The 14,935-nt window shown below is 38.4% G+C and overlaps 1 protein-coding gene across 5 annotated transcripts in view; it reads left to right on the top strand.

The window, feature by feature from the left end:
* Positions 1-14,321, top strand: part of LOC142049329 (arrestin domain-containing protein 3-like) — a 50,452-nt gene extending 36,131 nt beyond the window's left edge. For 2 of the 5 annotated variants that reach the window (XM_075076942.1, XM_075076939.1), the window contains exon 8: positions 8,120-8,899. In XM_075076942.1, the coding sequence (XP_074933043.1) occupies positions 8,120-8,182 (63 nt within the window). In that variant the 3' untranslated portion in view covers positions 8,183-8,899. Of the gene's footprint in view, positions 1-8,119; positions 8,900-9,352; positions 9,680-13,067; positions 13,184-13,892 lie in introns of those variants that run through there. The other 3 variants (XR_012657684.1, XR_012657682.1, XR_012657683.1) reach the window with 3 other exon arrangements.
* Positions 14,322-14,935: the final 614 nt, after the last annotated feature.

The raw sequence follows: 14,935 nt of genomic DNA, 5'->3' as shown, positions 1-14,935 counted from the left end.
TTGTTATCATGTATTTCATTTTAATTACTGAACTGTTCTTCTCAACCCACAAGATTTTTTCCTTTTTCTCTTCCAATTCTCTCCCCCATCCCACAGGGGTGGGGGAATGAGCGAGCGGCTGCATGGTGTTTAGTTGCCGACTGGGCCTGATCCACAACACCTCCATATAAAATATCTCAGAGGAGGAAGTTTAATTGCCTTAGTGAAGTGGTATCCAAAGTACAGCAATGGTTCCAGCACAAAACCCAAATACCAGATAAATCTGAAGACCAGTGTTTGAATAACTACTCTCTTAGGCAAAACTTTACTAATCACAGCAGAGCACAGCAGACTAAACAGATGAACACCAGTCTTTAACACCAACTGCAAAAACAAGAACATAGTGCTGTGACCAGCAGCTGTTATTATCTCCAACCCTTGAGCCCCACATTGGGTGCCAAAAGAGACTGTTGTGGTTTAGCCAGCAACTCAGCCCCACACAGCTGCTCGCTTTCTCCCCTACTGGTGGGATGGGGGAGAGAAGCAGAACAGTAAAAGTGATTAAGCTCACGTGTTGAGATAAGAACAGTTTAATAATTAAAATAAAACAATAATATCAACAAAAATAATAATGTAATGAAAAGGAAAATAACAAGACAGAGGCAAAACCCAGGACAGGGGGAAGGAGGAATGAACAACCAAAACAAACAATATGTTATGCAGCTGACACCACGAGTCCCTGAGACACAACCACCTCCCCCCATGTGCCAACTCCCCTGATTAATATACTGGTCATGGCATCACATGGTATGGAATGTCCCATTGGCTAATTTGGGTCAGCTGTCTTGGTTGTGGCCCCTCCCAGCTTATTGCCCACGTGGCAGAGCATGGGAAACTGGAAAGGTCCCTAACTACTATAGGCACTACTTAGCAACACTTAGCTGCTACTTAACCACAACTAAAGAATCAATGTGCCATTGGCACTATACCAGCTACAGTGAAGAAAATTAACTCTATCCCAGCCAAAACCAGCACACCATACTATCCCACATACCCTGCCACTCATAACTATCGAGCCTTGGGGCAGATCTCTGGATGATATTCTTAAATTGTTTAGTAACCTTAGGCAATACCAAACCAATCTGCCAAAGAAATACCAATAGATATATCTTAACTACCGAAGGATGTTCAAAATACTGAAAAGTTGTAATGAGTGAGGAGGCGTTATAAAAGAAGGTATCTAAGGTGCCATTCTGTATTTCCTCCATGAAAAATCTCTCGGAGGAGGAGGTATAATTGCTAATTGTCTCCATGAGGTGGTACCCGATGTACAGTAACAGCTTCAATATAAACCTCAAATATCAAATAAAACTCAAGGCCAGTGTTTTAATAACAACTCCCCCAGGCAAAACATCCCTAATCATTGCAGAGCACAGCAGATGACAAAAACCAACACCAATCTCTAAGAGGTACAGCAAAATCAAGAGCATGGTGCAGATCGGATAAAGTAATATTGAGAACAGAGTCGATGCTGTGACCAGCAACTGTTATTATCTCAAACCCTTTGAGCCCTACATTGGGTGCCAAAAAGGGCTGTCGTGGTTTAGCCCCAGTCAGCAACTAAGCACCACACAGCTGCTCGCTCACTCCCCCCACCCCAGTGGGATGGGGGAGAGAATCAGAAGGGCAAAAGTAAGAAAATTCATGGGTTGAGATAAGAACAGTTTAATAATTAAAATAAAATAGTAATAATGATGATAATGATAACAATAATAATAATAATAAATAAAAAGGAAAAGACCAAGAGAGAGAAATGAAACCCAGAAAAAAGCCCACAAGTGATACAACCGCTCACCACCCGCCAACTGACACTGCCAGTGCCTGAGCCACAATTGCTGCTTCCCCCAGCCAACTCCCCCCAGTTAATATAATGGGCATGATGTCATATGATATGGAATATCCCTTTGGCCAGTTTGGATCAGCTGTCTTGGCTGTGCCCCCTCCCCTCCCGGCTTCTTGTGCACCTGGCAGAGCATGGGAGGCTGGAAAAGTCCTTGACTAGTATAAGTACTACTTAGCAACAACTAGAACATCAGCGTGTTTTCAATATTATTCTCATACTAAGTCCAAAACACAGCACTATACCAGCTACAGTGAAGAAAATTAACTCTGTCCCAGCTAAAACCATGACAAGCAATAACTAAAACATCAGTGTATCAATGCTGTTTTCATCACAAATCCAAAACATAACCCCTTACAAGTTACCATGAAGAAATTTAACTTTCTCCCAGTCAAAACCAGTACACTCATATTCCACAATAGATATTTAAAAATATCACACCCAAAACTATTTTGGATATAATCTGCTACGGGAAGTATTATGCCAACCAATGTACTTTCCTTTATTTCATGTGATTTATTTAAGCATTCAAGACAGAAACTAACCATATCACAGATTACTAAACCACTTAAGTTTTTCAGTGCAGCTTTTATGACCCATTATTCTATTCTCAAATATTTTAGGTTTGTAAAAAAGGGAGAACAGTACATCATCATTTATAATCTTACTAAACTCTAATGGACACTATAGGAGATAAAGGTTATGCTGATGAGAGAATTTAATGTGTTTAGTATATCCACAGTGGTTAGTGTACATAACAAAACTTAAAAACCTCACATTTTCTAGTCAGCTTTATCTTGTTAAATGCCTGTTGGATCATATTCCTTGGGCTACTTATAGAGAAGAACACTTAATTCTGGACCCAGATAAATTTTGGGTGCCAAGAAATTCAGCCCTACCTCACTGTTGTGGTTTAGCCCCAGTCAGCAAGTTTTTCTTACACGCGCCTAACATTCAAACAGGAAAGCTAAAGGAAAAAAATCTTAAAGCAGTTACAGAAATATTGTATTTCATCAGAATCCAGTTTGTTTTGGGCCTGGCCCTTTCTTAAAGATGTTTGGCTTGCTGAAATAATTCCATTCACCCTTAAGCACTTAAGTATTCAACCATAGATCTCTGAATTCCTGTGTTAGCAATGCTGAATACACTTTTAACACTATACAGAAAGTTGATAGAACTCATGCATTTATAATGCCGTAAGTAAACATGATCCAGTGTTATAGCTCTTTGTAGGTTACTTAATGAAACCTACACTTATACATGTATTTGCTATAGTTCTCTCTTTTGATGGCCACTAAATGCCCAAACTTGGAGATAGTTCTTTATTTCTTCTAACGTACTCCACAGAGCCTTATTTGGCTACTTCGCTTACACAAAGCTGGTTGCCAGCTGAGTTCCACAACACAGGATGCATTACTTGAAAATGGGAAAAGCTTCAATTATCTAAATAGCCCAAGGTCTAAAAATAGCTTTCCAGTGACAGCTAATATAGCTTGCATGAAGAGTGCCAAGTTCCACAGTACATTTATCTGCAAAGAGCTCACTATAAATGAGTCAGTAAAGTTCCCAGAACATTTGTTAATTAATTTTTCCACATTACATAAGTCAATTAAATGCATTTGTCACCCAGCATTAAGGGACAGACAGGTTCTTTTAGGGATCCTTGGCAGAATGAAAACAGCACTAAATTGTAGTTACAATTAAAGCTTTATTTTCTTAACAGGATTTTATGGTTGGCATAGGATAGAGTTTATGATCAGAATAGCACAAGGTTTCTATAAGCACAATCAGTGTAGTACAATTTTATAAGTAGCATAGCACAGAATTTTATAGCACCACTTATGGTCTCTAATCACCTGGACCCTCTGCAGATTGTGTCAAATCTTAATACTTGGCTTGCCATAACAATCCTAATCTAGACTTGAAAACACATAAAAGAATACAAGTCACCAACTCAGTTCTCAGAGGAAGATAAATCCTCACAGACAGGGAAGGTATCCCTGACCACCAAAGAGTCATAGACTTCACCATCCAACACCAGTTCCAATCCCACTTAAAACTTGTAACTGCTTGATTTTATAGACAGTGCTCTGTGTGCTGTTATGCTTCCATGCTCTGTGATGGGGTCATCACCACCACCTGGTTGGCCAGGTGCCTGGGACTTTCAAAGTCAATAAGAAGGGGAGTAGTCAGCCTTGGGCCCAGGAATCTTGAGGCTGGTAGGGAGGGGAAGAAGAAATCTATTTGGTTTGTTTACTTAGTTCACAGGACCTGATGAGGAGGGGAAAGGGAATGAATATGTGATCAGCTCAGTCACAGTGAATGGCCATTTGCTTTATAAAATGGTGTTAGTTATGCTAACCATATTACCAGGGATCAGGAGCAGGGGGTACTGGTCACAGCATTAAAGCATTAGCCATCAATGGGTTGGATGTACAGCAGCAGACGTGTCCAACAGTTTCCTTTAAAGATAAGTCTTTGAAGTAGTGTAAAGTTACTTCAGACTTTCCTGCAATATCTACGCCATTTAACTTCTCAAATGAGAAAATCAATAGGTAGGTTAAAATATAACAAGCAGAAAGGCAAGAATTCTTATCACTGGGGCTCAGTGGCAATGGAAAAAAGTGCAGCTCAATGTGAAGCTCATCAGTCCTGAGATGATGAAAATCAAATGTAGCAGCTCTTTGCCTGGGAACAGTTTCTCAATATATTTTGATTTCTCAATACTGAATTAATCTCTTCTAGAGAGCGCAATGGAGGACAGTGAAAACAGCAGCTCTCCTTGCAGATTTGGTGACCTTTTCTTCCCTTCTGCTATAACTTAGTGACTACTGTAACACTGACATATTGCTTGGGACTATGTTGTGGACACACTGGGAGGGGATAGGGAAAGAGAATTCACAAGTGTGGGAATCTTCAGAGTGAATAGCTGAAGTTATGAACTTTAGGACTGATTATATCCAATAATGAAAAACAAATTTTAAATTAGTAACAAAATATTTTTTTCAAAGTGTATAATTAACCTTTAAAACTCAAAATGCCATCAAGTTTAAGAGTTCAGTTGGAGGCAAGAAGGATTATGTATTTATTTTTATAATGCAAACATCTATAGATACATTAGGAAAAGAGACAGCTGCCATTATTCTGAGAATTTGTATATGAACTGTTCTGTGCCAATAAGATTAAGGCAGCAGAAAACCTGATGGCATAAAATTGGTGAAAAAATCCCTTGTTGTAGTGCTATAAACATATTTCATTTAAGTAATCTACTCCAGTATAATAAAAATTTCTTTGCATTTTAAGTTGAAAACATCTTCCACTTCTCAAATAAAGTGATATCAAAGAATAATGTATTAAAAACATTGTTGTTAATGCCTCTGTAAGAATACTTGAAAAAATGGCATAGGTACACATTAAAGCTCACATAAGAGGGAGCATACTAGAAAACAAACAAAAGACAGCACATTTTTCTCTCAGATGCAATAATTTTGTAAATATAATCTCAATTTAAAGTTAATTTTTCAGTATTATGGCAATCAGTGTACTAAATCAAAATGGTGTGTAGAAATGGGGAAAGTAACTTCATCAAACTGATTTCCCAGAGCTTGTGTTACTTCAATGGTCAAGAAACACCAAGAAAAAAATATGTGCGGGTATTCTTTCAGATTTTTAGTTGTAATCATAAAAAACTTCCTTCACAACTATTTTCAGCTCTTTATGAAAAAAAGAAGGGAGAGTAGATTGGCAAGATAAGGTTTATTATTCTTTCAATCTATTATTTACAGAACAATAGAATGGCAAACTTTGATTTAATTTTCCCCTTAGAATACAGTGCAGCAATTTCAAGTGGACATTGTAGGTGCTACAGCTTTGTAGCATGTAGAAACAAATATTTTTTTTTCTGACATTCCAAATTATATTACATTTATTGTAATTACATTAAAACTTATTAATATTGCAATATTATAATTTCATAATATAGTACTCATAAGTCTGCAGTAGTTGTCAGCTCTCTTGATACCACAGCATTAAAAACTAAACCATTTTCATTTGGTTGCTCTGTGTCAAATGCCACACAGCAAAATGAATATTCCAAGTCATCTAAAATGAGGATAGAAGTCTCTTCTGATATTTTTTTTTAAATGGAAAAACTGCTTTTATTTAACTGTATCTGGCCTTCTGGTGAAGGTAGAAAGACTGGAAATCAGAGTTGCAAGATGCAACTTTATTAGTGCTAATAGTTGTTTTAAATTATTTAGATCTACTCTAAGTCTACTCACATAAGTGGGTGGGGGGTTTTTTTTGTTTAAACACACATGCACATAAAGCTTGTTCTTAATTTTTTTCTTAATCTTCTGGATTAGTGGTTTCTTTTGTGTGCCAAGATTTTTGTATTAGATTTATCTCAGAAGATAACATTTGTTCTCAGTTGTGACCCTTAATTCTATAAGAAAACAAGTAGAGACCACTTCTATTAAAAACAAAAAGCTTGAATGTCAGATTTCTATGGCTTGGTATGGGCAGCCAGGATAAGACTAAAGGAAGAGCGGGGAGGGAAGTAGCATCCTTGCAGTTCCAGCTTACACATTCACTTTTTCTTGCATTTTGTATGCTTGTTTTCAGTAGCATTTTCATTCATACATGCTCTCTCTATATGAAGAAAAAACTGATATACTGCATATTAGTCTGTCATGGAAAGTTCACCTTGAGAGAAATATATACAGACACACAGAGTAAAATCCTGTTGCTTTCCAAGGAGACTAGTAAACATTTATTTGTTCATCTGCACAGAGAGCAAATGCTCAGTTATTAGGAAGATGAATAAAGAACAGACAATAGAGATGTCGATTGTTACAGTTTAAGTAAGTTTCCATTCCTGTTGTTAGTGCTTGTCCTGGTTTTGGCTGGAATAGAGTTAATTTTCTTCACTGTAGCTGGTATAGTGTGTTTTGGATTTCTTATGAGAACGCTGTTGATGGCGCACTGATGTTTCAGTTGTTCTTAAGTCTGTGCTAAGTGTCCCTAAGTAGTGCTTATACTAGTCAAGGACTTTTCCAGCTTCCTATCCTTTGCTAGGGGCACAAGAAGCTGGGAGAGAGGGGACACAGCTGGGACAGCTGATCCAAACTGACCAAAGGACATGGACCTGTTGGAGCGTGTCCAGAGGAGGGCCACAAAAATGATTCAAGGGCTGAAGCACCTCTCCTGTGAAGACAGGCTGAGAGAGTTGGGGTTGTTCAGCCTGGAGAAGAGAAGGCTGTGGGGAGACCTTATTGCGGCCTTCAAGTACTTAAAGGGGGACTATAGGAAAGATGGGGGCAACCTCTTTAGCAAGGCCTGTTGCGACAGGACAAGGGGTAATGGTTTTAAACTAAAGGAGGGTAGATTTAGACTGGATATAAGGAAAAAAATTTTTACTACGAGGGTGGTGGAACACTGGAACAGGTTGCCCAGAGAGGTGGTAGATGCCCCATCCCTAGAAACATTCAAGGTCATGTTGGACAGGGCTCTGAAGAACCTGATCTAGTTTAAGATGTCCCCGCTCACAGGTAGTTAATGAATTCCTTGTTTTGCTTTGCTTGTGCACACACCTTTTGCTTTACCTTTTCATTATATTATTATTATTACTACTATTACTGTTTTGCTTTATCTGTTAAACTGTTCTTATCTCAACCCACGAGTTTTCTTACTTTTGCTCTTCCGATTCTCTCTCCCATCCCACTGGCATGGGGGGAGTGAACGAGTAGCTGTGTAGTGCTTAGCTGCTGACTGGGGCTAAGCCATGACAGTGCTCCAAAAGGCAAAGATAAACAACCTCAAAACTGAATAAAGTCTTGCTACTATGATATTGAAATAATTGACTCATCTGCATATGGCCAATTGATCTAAAGTAAACAGTCCCATGAGAAATTAAGGGCTATGTTTTTCACTTATGACTAAAACAAAGCATGCCATCTTTAAAAGGTACAACTGTCATGCAACAAGGCTGCTCATGCCAATATCTCAATGCATACTTCAAGTTTTCTGTACTTTGACATCCAGATTACAATATTTCATTCTACTATGTGCTTTAATTCAGCATGACCAGTTGAGTTTTGACCTCCACTACACACTGCCATTTGGGTACCTGAGTTCAGTCTGAAAATAAAAAGTAACAAAAGACAAACTGCCTATTATACATGGGAAAGGAAGAAGTTTAAAATAACACAGTCTTACCTAAAATCTATGCTCCCTTTACAGGTTTCTCTTAGTTGCCCCAGTTTTGATCTACAGCCCTGCAATGAGGTTAGCAAGTCAATTTGAACCTTTAGTTAAAATTTGCCTGGCTAACGGTCAATGTCACAGACTAGAAGACTCAAAGGAGCTTAAAGAGGGCATCCAGTCCATCCACCTGATTAAAGAAGGATCATCTACATGCCATTCCTGAAAGACGTTTGTTTAATCTGTTCTTCACAGCTACAGCATGCCACCAGGGCTCCACGGTTTCCCTGTACATTGTTCCCTTATCTTTTGGGAAAAACCTTAACTAGTAGCCAAAGCTTCCTTTTTGTAATTTAAACTCATTGATTGCTGATGTATTTGTCATGTGTATGGGAGAATAGACTGTCTTTTGCTTTTGTAACATTTTTTAATGTATTTGGAGGCTTACTTTCTCTTGGTTAGGTAAACATATTAACAATTTTATTTTTTGCTCTAGAGATAATTTATTCTAGTTCTTTGACCGGGTTGCTATTTATTTGAATCTCTCCAAATGATTTTTCCTCTGTGCATGGTATCTAAAATACAGCACTGCCATGGAAACCTCGCAGCACTGAATCATGAAAAAGAACAATTGTTTCACCTTGCTTTCACAAGCTATCTTAATTTAACTTCCAGTAGTGTTTAATTTCTCATCCAAACAGCACTGTTGTTTCATGAAACCTATGGACTGCAATCAGTTTGGGATCCCTTTTTGCAGAAGTGGTGCTTACTCAGTTGCTTTTCATTCTGTATTTGAATAAATGATGGTTCTTACTGGGATGCAGTACTCTGCACTTTTCCTTGTTAACTAGTATTCATCAACTTGTCAAGATCAGTTTTAATTCTAAGTCTGTCTATATATTCTCATTCTTTTCCAGCTTGTTACCTGTAAATTTAATGATTGTACTCTTATTTCATCATCCAAGTTATTAATACAAAGTATTGATAAGTGCTACATACAGATCATATTCACTGACATTAAGCCGCTGAATTTTGAGAATAGTTTTCCAACTAGTATTGCATCTAGCCTGTGGCACATACAGCTAACCATGCTTCCTAGCCAAAAAGCATCAGGTGAAACAATACAACAATTTTTTACTAAAAGCAAAATGTGTAACATCTGCTGTTTCTTTCTGTTAAGAAAGCTTTCCACATTTTCAAAGACAGAAATTAAATTGATAAGACATGATAGCAGATCTGTTGACTGTTTCTCATCTCCTTGTTTCCTTCTAGATACTTACAAACTCTACTGTATTTGTCCAGTGTTTCTGCAGAAATGTATATTAAGCTGCAAGACAGTTCACCAGCTACCCTTTTTCTCCTTCTTAAAACTTAAATGAAGTAGACAGCAGGTTTTTTCCCTTTTTCAGCCTTCCATTGTTTCATGCATCCTCCATAAGTTTTCAAAGGTAGCTGCTAATGCCAAGAAGATATCAAGATCTCCACCTTGGAGTTCACAAGTAATGCTGTCATGAATCCTTCATTTTCACTTGAACTGTCTTGAAGATGGTCAGTTTTCTCATCTCAGAATGGAGTTTGACTTCCAACACAGGTTTGCCAGTGAGTATATTGCACGCCACAGTGAGCCAAGTTGGAGTTTGCTGCCTTGCACAGTCAGTCCTTGTCTATGTAAACTCACCCAAAGTTAACTCTTTTTCCATGTGTCACACATCAATAGTAAATAATCATATAGGCAAAGTTCACTGTCATAGTCACAAAACCAAATGTCTCACATTCTTCATGACTGGCTATGCAGAATTATCAGGCTTGCTTTCAGATGCTTGTAGCCATACAGTTTGTGTAAATAGCTAAATGTCATAAGAATATCACATCCCTTTCCACAGTCACCTCCTTTCAGAAGCTTTAAAAAAAGTAAGGATAATGGACCAACTCCTCACGCTTTCCCAAGAGGCAAGTTTTATTAGGTAACTGTACAAGTTTTCTTGCTGTTCTCAATCCATGTTGTCTTACTCATGGGAAGGAGTAGGAATAAAATAAAAAGAGGATGACAGCTTCCCATAGGAAAGAACTCTATGGTAACAAATATCTTTTGGTAACATTTAAGGCCAGAGATGATGACTGCTCCCGTCCCAGTATCACTCCACTCAAAATTTCTCCTTAAACAATGTCTGCAAGGAGTTAAGCAAAGATTGAATGGGAGAACAATACTGAAATTTATTTTCATACAGGAATATGCCAACTCTCACCTTCATTCACAGACTTGGAAGGATAATTGGATCCAAAATTAATTTCATTGGAACTAGTTAGAAGTGAACATAAAATCTTTTTCATGAGGGAGGAACTTGTTCCTCAGAAGCTCTCTAATACAACCAACTGAAATAAACCTTTGATTCATCAAGTCATTTTTTTCCTAAATTCAGTCTGTCTTCACTATAATGACTGTTTTCCAACTGTGATCATATTGGTTCTGTATACCCAGACTTTCCACATTGATGAGAAGCCTGATTTCCACAAGAGAAATGAGGATAAAACTAGCTCTCCATATAATAACAGTGCTTATAACTAATCAGGAATTCAGCATTCTCAAATGAATCTGAATGAACAAACTTGATCCAACTTAAGCCAACTGCTACCAGGAATAAGTGTGTTAGAGGAAAGAATAGGGGAGGAAGGAGACATCCACATCACAACATACAAAGTAAATGGGTTCTCTTGAGTGAGAGACAAAAGCCTCATGTTTCAATATTCCTCCAAGCTGATCTGAGAAATTGTACAGCGCTTGGTAGAATTTGCTGGCAGGACAGCAAAACCCAGCTATATTTGGTTTATCTCAGTCCTTAAAAGTATGATTACCACGTATCTATACCATCTATATATACACACACTTTATATATTTATTTACATATCTATATATATACATAGGGAATGACACCATCAGAAATGGTGGCCTCTGTGTATGTAGTGAGCGGGGGCTTCCTTTTCTGACATACTTCCAGGTTAACTGGAAAGTGGAGGCTGGTCCTGGCAGCCAATCACAGGACGCTGTCAAAATTGGCAGCTATCAGCCATAAAATGGTGGCTGAAATAAAATTACTGACCCTGTGCATTTAGTGGTAGGGGGCTTCTTGCTCCGACAGGAAGGGATGGCTGGTCCTGCCAGCCAATCACAGGGCTGCTTGAGAATGCATGGAGTACGATTGTGTCAAAAATTGCAGTCAGCCAATCAAAAAGCAGTATGAAAACACATGGGGTATGACATTTACAGAATGGAGGTTCCATGCCATGAAACAGTGGCTGAAATAAAATGGCAGACCCCATATGTGTTGTGGGGAGAGACTTCCAGGGTCCTTACATCAGGGGACTGGAAGAGTGGGGGGGACTTCTGGGGCAAGTGGAACATGCGACTGCCTGCAGGTAGTGATGCTTCTGCCAGAAGCTGGGGGTGGGACACCTGTTACTTCTTATCTTGGATATCAATGATACTTATACTACAACATATTCTCAAGGTTGGCACTAGCCTTTTCCGAACTGGTGCAAGAATAGGGCTTCTATAAAAAGGTAACAAGCAATAAATGTGATTAAAGAATGCCATGGCGTACTGTTACAGGGAACACAACTTCTCAGGGTGCTGAGGAATTAGTGCAATTCGTAACAAAAGTTATTTGTCACGCTCATTCACAGTTTTATTAGTCAGTGCAAAGTATAGGGGTAGAACGTATCTAGAATTTTTTTTCTAGTCAGCATTTGCTTTTTCCTGTGCCCTCCTATACAAACAATTTGTGGAAGTAAAGCAGTGGCTCTAACTTGATGAAATTCTGAACTTTATTAAATAACTCTCCCCCCAAAAAAAACCAAAAGAAAGCATTTCATTGCAGTTCCAAATTCACTGGTTAGCCTTTGAGCCCTTCTTACATAAGATACATGCTGATACTATTTCTGAAAATGTTGGCAACATAACCAGTTAAGAAAGTTAAAAGCAGCTATTTTGACTCACAGTTTAGGAAGCAGCAAATCATTCATCTGAGTGAGGAAGAAAGCTCATATGCTAAAGAGGCAGGGAGATGCTCTGCATTTTTTCCCACATTTTTTAAATAGACAGTTATGGAAATTAATAGCTCACCATTAATCTTCAGTGCTGTATAGGCCTGTCATATTTAAGTGATAAAACCTTGAAAAGGAGGAGTGGGACCTACTTTTAGTAAAGTCCACATGCATGTCATTTTATATCTTTTCAGTACCTCAATGACAACTGACCTAATATAAATGCAACATAGGAAGCATCAACGTACCTTTGTAATGAAACATTTGTTTTAGTTAATGTCACAGGAGAAGAGTCAGAGATCACTCGGACAGATGTGATCTGGTAGTTAGTTTATTGATTTATAATCAGTAAATTTAGGTATGTAAAATATTTAATAAGTACAGATGGACTGGCAATCAATACTATTTACTACACTTAAAGTTAGTATGGGATACAAAGATTATTGTGTAAGCTTACTATAGGTATCTTAAATGTTACATGCATGCAAAAAATGTCACTTACCAACCCATCAATGTCTGGTGTCAGGCAAGGGATCTCTCAGCCTTGAGGGGTGACCTTGAGAAGCGTCCCTACTCAAGGGGAGATCACTGCTGCGCAGCCAGCTGCTATGGAGGGAGAGCTCAATGGACCCTGATGGCTGCAGGTATTTATGGCGTAAAGTGGTTGATTTGTAGTTAGTTTTTCTGCTGTTTATGCAGTTTCAGCCAAACCATTTTTTGTTTTGTTTTAGTGCTGTGTTCTCACTGATAGCCTCACACGATAGGATTGACTTTGGTTAGTGAGCTAAAGGTGTTTTAATCCTCCAAGAGAAAGAAAATCAGGACACAGATAATTTTCAAAGTTCTAGCTACCAACTTAACCATTGAATGGATTTCTATAGAGTACTCATTACTGAAGTGCAAGTCAGCTATGCTGATCCACTCATGAGAGTGTTATTTTTTCCAGGTTCTGATAACAAAATGTTGGAAGTGTTAAAGTGAAAGTCATCTTTGTAGCTGCAAATGATCTACTATTTACTAGAAAAAAGGAAGTAAGAGCCTGTCTCTGACCATCAAAAAGAGGTACTTCTATGTGAAGATTGGCTTTTCTGTTGAGATAAAGGTTCCAGGAATTTGGTTGTATGTTGATAATTTCCTGACAATATCTGAGGAGTTTTATAACCTGAAAATAGAAATAGGACACTTACACTGGTTTGAATCATTCAGGCAATGGATAAAATACTCTCTTGCATCTTATGTGATGACTAGAGGGAGAGATAATCTGTTATTTGGAAAAAAGAACCAGTCATTTTAAATGCACCGCCTACTACTGTAGTGGAGCAGTTCTGAGTTCAACCATGAATATACAAGCCATGAGAAATATTTTATACTCTAACAAGTTTTGTCTTAAATTATGCAGTTTAGGCCCCAAATAACTGGCTAGTGACAGCATCTAGGACAGCTATAGCAAAAACTGTATTTAATCCAAAAGCTGACTCACATCATTAGGAATTTTCTCAATTTAAGAAAAAGTGTCACACACACAAAAAAGTTTCCTTTCTATCATATCTGAAATCTGACAGACCTTTTAAAACATCTGTGGCAGGGGAGGAGTGGAAATAGTGGTTCTCTCTCATTTAATTACACTGATGTCCAAGAAAAAAAACAAGGTGGGCACTGTACCTTGTCACTATAAGATACAGTAGTTCCAGTGTCCCCGTTTTGAGTAGTCTTTCTCTTTGTGTGAGATATGACAAAATACAGTGAATCCTTTTTTTGTTCTTCTATCCAGTGAGTGTCAACACCACATGATGTATCAAAAGCCTTCTTGTGATTTTGACCAAGAATGATAAGCAAACAGCTCAAGCCAATAAAGGACCATATGCTGGGCTAGTGGAATTTGAACCTTTTGTAGTTGTTTTAGGACTGTTCTCAAGTTTTGAAAATGAGAGACAGAGAGAGTGAAGATCTTGAAGCCTTTTGGGAATGTAAGTGGTGACCAATGTTGTACTTGACTCCATCATATTTAAATCTGTCCTTGTCAAGGAAGCATAATTTTCCTATGCAATATTACAGGTCATGTTGAAGAGCCTAGCTTCTTTTCCGTGGTACATCAAAAACAAGACAGGAGAAAAGGGATTCTGTAACTGCTTATATTTAGCAGCACTGATCCAAGTTCAGTAGTAGAACTTGTGTGAATAAACTTTAAGGTATCAGAGCACATTGGTATGTCTTTGTATCCTACTGACTTGAGGCCTTTGTGCCTCATAAAGTTTCCTGGGGGTGGCCATTTCTGGGCAAGTGATAAAGTTGGTACCAGAAGGAGGGTCCAATTTCAGAGTACCCACTCCTAATTATTAGGAGGCTCAGAGGGGATCTCTAGGAGGCTCAGAGGGGATCTCATCACCATGTACCAGTACTTAAGGGGTAGCTACAAAGAAGATGGAGACTCCCTTTTTACACGGAGTCACAGGGAGAGGACAAGGGGGAATGGATATAGGTTGCTCTTGGGGATATTCCGATTGGACATGAGAGGGAATTTTTTCACAGTGAGGACAGTCAACCATTGGAATAATCTCCCCAGGGAAGTGGTTGACTTGGCCACGTTGGACACCTTCAAGAGTCGTCTGGACAGGGTGCTGGGCCATCTTGTCTAGACTGTGCTCTTCCTAGAAAGGTTGGACTAGATGATCCCTGAGGTCCCTTCCAACCTGTGATTCTGTGATTTTTAAAAACCCAATTTATCAAAACCAAGAGTTTTCAGAAGATACATAAATAAGCTTTGAATATATACACACCATATACCTTTCACCATGTATTCAGACTTCTACTCTA

The sequence above is a fragment of the Phalacrocorax aristotelis genome, chromosome W (genome assembly GCF_949628215.1).
Source record: "Phalacrocorax aristotelis chromosome W, bGulAri2.1, whole genome shotgun sequence".
Taxonomy (NCBI): domain Eukaryota; kingdom Metazoa; phylum Chordata; class Aves; order Suliformes; family Phalacrocoracidae; genus Phalacrocorax; species Phalacrocorax aristotelis.
This window is presented reverse-complemented; position numbering and strand designations above follow the sequence as displayed.